The 7,500-nt window shown below is 37.5% G+C and overlaps 1 protein-coding gene across 1 annotated transcript in view; it reads right to left on the bottom strand.

The window, feature by feature from the left end:
• LOC101846947 (membrane metallo-endopeptidase-like 1) overlaps nt 1-7,500 on the bottom strand; it is a 26,680-nt gene that overhangs the window by 7,124 nt on the left and 12,056 nt on the right. Inside the window, exons 10-14 of the mRNA XM_013079280.1 lie at nt 6,675-6,768; nt 4,266-4,394; nt 3,180-3,278; nt 2,342-2,419; nt 1,197-1,300 (exon numbers count right to left, since the gene is read on the bottom strand). Coding sequence (XP_012934734.1) covers nt 1,197-1,300; nt 2,342-2,419; nt 3,180-3,278; nt 4,266-4,394; nt 6,675-6,768 — 504 coding nt within the window. The remainder of the gene's footprint in view (nt 1-1,196; nt 1,301-2,341; nt 2,420-3,179; nt 3,279-4,265; nt 4,395-6,674; nt 6,769-7,500) is intronic.

Below are 7,500 nucleotides of genomic sequence, written 5' to 3'. Positions count from 1 at the left end.
ACAGTAACGCTTTTTACTGTTATGAGAATTATAAAAGTCATCTATATATAGAATTAGTCCAGTTCCGTTACATAATAAAGCGTAAAGCGCATCGAGCTTGCTGTCGAGCGGGGGTATGAACAACACAAATGCTGTTTATTATTTTTATTTTAATGCACCATTATAAACTTTGGCAGTAAAATGTCTGTGTTCTGAGGACCTTACCTGCAGAGTGGTTAGAGAACATGACGGGACTAGAAAGAATAAGGAACAATAAAGGTGTCATAACGCGGTGGAATCAGGCACTCGACAATTTTCGGGCATCTGGAGTTTTTGATATTATCTTAAAGCTTATTCATTTGTCCTATTTTGGATGAAGAATGCCCTTCAATACATAATAAAAAATGATACATTTGCGATTAAAAGAGGTGGGGGTAGCCAGGTTTCAGAGGTAAAATTAGCGAGAAAATGGAAGCTAAAGTTTTGTGGCTTCCATAACTTGAGAGTTGTACATAATTTCTTGTGCCTTTAATCGACGTCTTTGAATAAAATCTACAAATCAATGTGTTTTTGAATGTACCTAAAAGGTGGTGAACCTAAAGTTTGATAAACATTTTTTCAAACTGGTAGAAAAAAACGTCAAAATAATGAGATGTCCTTTGCGTATTTCCAACAACAAGACGCTGACAATGAAAATTATTCTACTTTACCACGACAATAACTGTGTGGGTTCTTGTTTCTAATCCAAGCATTTTTTCATAAGTGTTGATACTATATGTGATCTCAAACGATCTTTGACAAAAGATGTGGAGATTTAATGTTTTTTGCTCTGCAAAGGCACTTTAAGACGTACGAAAAGAAAATGCTCCCTATATCCACCATTACCTCACACAGCAACACATGCACGTGTCAATACAAACAAACAAACAAACAAACACACACACACACACACACACACACACACACACACACACATACCGGTGTGCACGTGTACAAGCGCTCAAAAAACTGAACAGACAGACAGACAGACAGACAGACAGACAGACAGACAGACAGACAGACAGACAGGGGGGAAAGGAGAGATGGGGGATAGAAATATAAAGAGACAGACAGATAGACAGACTAAAAGACAGACACACAGATCAAGAAAAGCGCGGGGATAAAGAGCCACACACAATAGAGGTATCAGACAGACAATAGAGAAGCCCACCACTTACGCGTCCGTGTCCACTGGCTTCCTTAGTACTCGCATCCAACTGCCATAGCCCTCCTTCATTATCATTAGGTTGTTTTCAAAGTACTGGTCACTTGTAAATGTAAGCTGGAGAATAAAAACAAGAATTATATACGATGCTTGTTACTCGTCAGTGCGGATACGCATCTTAGTGAAGGTTTTTCTGGCAAGTCACAGGCATTAGCAAACCATGAGCCAAACAATATGTCCAAGCCTTAGACCTGTACACAAAAACATTCTTTCATAAATGCATACACATAAATCAAACTAGTTCTGTCTCAAGTGTAATGTTATTGGGCGGCCTTGTGCCAGGAGTTGAAAAAAAATCAAACACGCCTTAAAGATTACGTCTTTCTAAGTATGTCAATTAAGAAGGAAGCTGTTCAGACTAGGGTTTTTTCAGGAGTGATGCTGCTGAAACAAATTAGTTTGTTGATAAATTAGAAAGTTGGTCCATTAATTGTTGTAATTGTCTTAGAGTATCTCTGTTCCCCTGCTGCACGTATCCCTCTGCTCTCCCATTGGTTCTACAAGCACAGTCGAAACAGGAATCATTTCGTGATTAAGATTTGTCTGTTAAGCCAAGCATTTAAACCAATTACAATTTAGAGAACAACTTAACAAATTAATTATCAAATCAATTCATCTGAGCCACGACACTCCATAGAAACAATAATTGTCGACTTTAAACGACTGTGTTGTTTTCTTTCTGATGGGTGTGTTCTTCTGAGATCAAGGTGCGCACATCGAGTCATATGATTTACTTGGTTGTTCATGGGGAAGTGTTATGAATCTTAACATATATCTAGGTTCTTTATCTTGCTAAAAAAAATGTACTTGTCTCTTGGATTTTTAAATGATTACTATTTACATCATTACTTTTGTAACTTCTTGATAGGATGGTGTATGTTTTTTAAAAATTATTAATTATTATTAGAAAATGCACGTGTGTAACTTAATGGCTTGAATCACAACAGACAGACAGCAGTTGAACGGCAAATTGTTCAACCATCTGAGAGCAAATGAGTAATTTCTAACAGACATCTTAACAATTATTATCTGGGTGTGATATACAAAGAAAAAAAGTCATAATAATTACCCGATACCGACTTCGTCAAAACCACTTACGTTTGAGTAAAGCTCCTCTAAATACGTGTCATTTCTCACAAATTCCGGGTAACCAATCTTGGACTGAATGACTTCGTTCTGAAAATACAATTCAAAAGAAAATTTTGTTTCTATCTCAACGACACATTTGTTCTATGACTGCAACATTTACAAAGTGTAAATGGTTTATGTTTAATAGTCACATTAGTAAGATTTATGAGAGCAGGGTGTAACAAGAACAGTCGTGATTTAAAAAATATACGTAACCCTATTCGTACGTTGTGTTTTACAATCGTATCCATACGACGTGGGGAACTCTGTGCCACCACATTCCAAAGAGGAAATTTACCCGTTAATCTGATCCGTACGCTTTGCATAGCACTCTGTCAAAATGATCTTTTCGAGAAATACTGGAAGTTTCAAAGAGATCTTCGTACTAGAAGTGTTCTAAAATGTGAAGAATACAACCCCGGGGATACAAAATGACCCCAGGGCGAGAAACAATATGACGTGCTGCAAAGAGAATAAAGGGGGTGAAATATCTACTTAAGAACGATCATTAATGGCTATTGAAATGTGACGTTAATGAGTACCTTTGGAAAGGTGTTTAAGTTTAACAGGTTTATTTAAGGTAAAACTCAGTGTACCAAAGAACTTTGCAAGGTTGGGGTTTTTTTTTTCAAACATAATTAAACCATAGTCCGGAACAGACTTTTCTGAATTGAAAGTAAATTCTCATAGGTTACTAGTATCCAATCCGTAGTGAACTTGATGCCCATATGAATGATGCAGTTTCAATGCACTGTAAAGGGTTTTAAAAAAAACATTGTTGTATTTAATAATATAAAATAGTGTCCACCTTTTCCTGAGCAAGTCTTTTCGTCTCCGCGTCCATCCAAGAGAGTTCATTCACTAGTTCATCAAAAGCAGACTGTAGACCAGCTATCATTTCCAGGGCCTGTTAGTTAGATCAAATTACAACATAGTCAGTGTAACGACATTACTGCAGTGTTTTAGTAGTGAATAACATTAAATCAAATGTCAAGACTCCACTTAGATTAGGCATACCAGCCTCCTGAATTATTGCAAGAGCATTTTTATAAGGGAGATATTTCCAAATCTGAAAGTCCCTAAATGACAATCCCTTTCTACATTTACCTCACCTAATAACTATTTGAAAGTCAGACCTACTATACGCCTAGGCATTTTGTGCCGCATGATCGTATTCTCCGTTCCTCTGTCTCTCTCTCTCTCTCTGTCTGTCTCTCTCTCTCTCTCTCTCTCTCTCTCTCTCTCTCTCTCTCTCTCTCTCTCTCTCTCTCTCTCTCTCTGTGTCTATGACTATATCTCCTAATAATGATAATGATAATAATAATAATAATAATAATATAATAATAATGATAGTAATACTAATGATAATAATGATAATAATGATATTATAATTGCATTTATATAGCACAAATCCACCCTCTTCAGCATGCTCTATGTGCTTTACAACCATTATGACACCACCTGGCCCAAGAATACTCAGAAACATTATCAGCTTCCAGGAAATCATACTATATATTAGCTCAAACACTAATGCACCAACAAAATGTTTCGCCATCTATAGTCTGGTACTCTTTCCATCTGGGTGAAGTGAGGACAATTTGTACAAAGTCTTTTTCTCAAGGACACAACGTTGAGCCTTTGGCGGGGTTCACACCTAAGACTTTTCGGTGGCAAGCCCAACAGCCTAACCACTGGACGACGACGCTACCTTCTTGATTAAAGAGCCAATAGAAGCTCATTTGTAAACTTTTCTTGCCTTTCTATCTTTACCGACCACCTGTCCTCTTGAGATCTCTTTTATTACACGATAATTCTCATTGAAATCGTCAACTGAAACATGTCATCGTATCTGTTGGGAAACAGAGTGCCCCCAACTCACAAAGATTCGTATTACCATAGCTTTGGCTTCGGGTTCAAAGTGCCGCTCGACAAAAATTTTGCCGATGGCGAAGCCTGTTTGATATCTGGTGTAACGTGAGCACATCTTGTCCCGTGCCTCTTCTGTCTTGACACCGTACACAACCTAAAAAGAGAACAATAAAACAATAATATCATTTTGGAGTAACTTTTTTGTGTAACTTTAAACGCTCAAAATAAACATAGTCTTAAAACAATCTATTAAGGATTCGAACATAGGTCAGAATCGCGTAGTATAGTTCTGTATGATGTTAGTGGTTAGGCTACTGGACTCGTAATCGTGAGGTTGCGGGTTCGGGGGTTCGAGCCGCGGGCCCGACGTTGTGTCCTTGGGAAAGGCACTTTACACGAATTTCCCCCACTTCACCCAGGTGGGAATGGGTACCCAGCTATAGACAGTGAAAGATCTTGTCAGTTTGTTAGTGTCTGAGCGCTTAACCAGCTGCTTGCACTGCGTGCTTCCCGGGAAGCTGAGAATGTTTCTGAGTGTTCTATGGTCTGCTGGGGTAATAATGTAGTGTAAAGCGCATAGAGCTTGCTTTCGAGAGGGACATGCGCTTTACAAATGCTATTTATTATTATTATTATTATTATTATTATTATTATTATTATTATTATTATTATTATCATTATTATTATTATTATTATTATGAAACTGACTCAGGCATTTGTTAGTCCTCAAGAAGACAAGATAATCCAAGTATCTTTATGAGCGAAACACACAACTCGACGCACATAAGCTTTTTGTAAGGATAAAGTCACAGCACTATAATCCACTGTGGGTCCAGTCAAGCAAACCAACAGGCCAATAAAACTTTAGAGCTATGTCTTTCAAAATGACTTTTTAAATCAGTGGCATCCCACTTGAGTGTAAGATTGCAGCCCTCTGTTAATGGAAAGGAGACTATTTCAAGCACCCCCCCCCCCAACTCCCGCCTACTCAAGGTACAAGATCATTCACGACAATTTTTTGGGAGGTGGAGGTGGGGGAAAGGGCATTCAATACTAAACAGTATTCACATTCTCCTCTTTTTCCATGATGAAAAGGTCCAATTGTGATTTGGAAAGGAAAATAAGACAAACAATAGGTAAACGAAATTGTCGTTACACTCACATACAACAATTGTCTAAATTAAATCAAATGTGTTACTCAATGTAAGCATCAGATGATATATTGGGTACATAGATGATATATTGGGTACATAGATGATATATTGGGTACATAGATGATATATTGGGTACATAGATGATATATTGGGTACAAAGATGATATATTGGGTACATAGATGATATATTGGGTACAAAGATGATATATTGGGTACAAAGATGATATATTGGGTACATAGATGATTTTGTTGAACAGTGATATGTACTTCAGATTTTGACACTTTTGCCACGTGTTATGTGGTGATTGGCATTAAAGAGTTGTACTTTTCGGCGAGCTGAGAAAAATCCTGGCGGGGTCGTTCAGTTATAGCCTGGTCGCAGACGCTTAAAATTGATCAGTCTTTGCTGGGTCAAGTTGATATCTTCTTCTTCAAGTTTCAGGTATGTCATAAATATTGCTGGCAACGGTACCCCACTCCTTCCTGTCGTCTGTCTCACATAAGCTTGTTTTTGTCATTGTCTTATTTGTTGCAAAGTTATTTAAGCCATGTGTGTATTTTGTTCTATACCTTTCTCTGCTTTTCCTTCCCATTATATTCCATTATGTTCCAGCTTAGCACTAGTTTCTATAGTCCATTCAATTTATCTAAGAGGCCAAGGAATCTAAACTGGGTATTTCTGATGGTTTTGATTATATTTGTATTTCACAACCTGCCTTTTGGAGCACTTCCATATTTGGTTTACTCTTTGTCCATGAGATACTGAGTTGTCTCTTTACTTACAACTTTTCGGCAGGTTCCTGTCTTCTCTTTTGTCCTTATTTAGTTCCCACTTTTGCAACCATGCAAAAAGATTGACCTCACGTACGTCCAGGGTTCTTATCTTTGTGTTCTCAGTTATGATTCAGTTTGAGAAAACAGGTTTCATCTTGTTGAAAGTATATTTAAATATAGAAGTCATCTCTGTTATATCTCTGTGTCACTTTTGGTATTAGTATTTGGTGTAATTTGCAAGGTAGTTAAATCTACTGACTCAACTTGATATAAGTTGACCTTCGTGGCCAAAACAGAGCGGCTCATTACACATTGCCAGGTGTTTTGAGAAGAAAAAAATCGGTGGAATAAAGCCAATTGTGTCTTTAAATATTCCCTAACAATCCATGGTCATGAATGCCCAATTGTTTATTCGAACCCTGATAATTCGCTAAGCGACCGATTAACGACTATCGCAACTAGGCCAAGTATTGACAGTGCAGGGGTCTCTTTCGACGAGGTCATACCTTGTAGTATTCAAACCTATGGTCTTTGTATTCTTGTGTTAAGGAACCCAAGAAGCCCATCGTGACTCGCCAGTACACGTAGTTAGCTATCGTCCTGGTTGAACAAAACAAAGAAAACAAAGTTGTTGTTGTTTTTTGTTCTTCTAATAAAGAAAAATATTTATAAATAACGTTTCAAATTCTAACAAAGGATATATATTATGACTGTTATAATACATTACCAATCGGTCACATGTAACAGCAAGGAATTTTAAACATACGGAGAGTTTAATATAGTTGTTTTAAAAAAACTTTAGAAAAAGAAAGCACAAAAAACACAACAACAACAAAAATCAATTACAACAACCAATAACGAGAATAGCGATCATAGCATGGGAAATAAATAATACTATTATAATAACGCACAGAAACCAAGACGTTGTTTCTTTTACAAATATTGGTCTTTGAAAATGTCTGAATGTTGACAATTTTACAGCTTGTTTTTTCTTGTTTTCCTTTGTTTTGTTTTCTTGCTGTTGTTGTTGTTGTTGTTGTTGTTGTTGTTGTTTTGTTTTGTGTATATGTGTGCATGTGTATGTGTGTGTATGTGTGTATGCATGAGTGTGTGTGTTTGTATGTGTGTGTGTGTGTGTGTGTGTGTGTGTGTGTGTGTGTGTGTATGAGTGTGTGTGTGTGTGGGAGGGGGGGTGGATGGGTGGGTGTCTATGTGCCTGTGTGTGCCTGCGTGTGCCTGTGTGTGTGTATGTGTGTGTGTGCAAAACATGTGTGTTTGTTGTTTTTTGCTGTTGCTTTTTTCTTGGGGTGGGGGGGGGGGGGGGGGGGGGGG

Source organism: Aplysia californica, unplaced genomic scaffold (assembly GCF_000002075.1).
Source record: "Aplysia californica isolate F4 #8 unplaced genomic scaffold, AplCal3.0 scaffold00047, whole genome shotgun sequence".
In the NCBI taxonomy this organism is placed as follows: domain Eukaryota; kingdom Metazoa; phylum Mollusca; class Gastropoda; order Aplysiida; family Aplysiidae; genus Aplysia; species Aplysia californica.
Note: the sequence above shows the minus strand (reverse complement) of the source record. Positions and strands in the feature narration are given on the sequence as shown.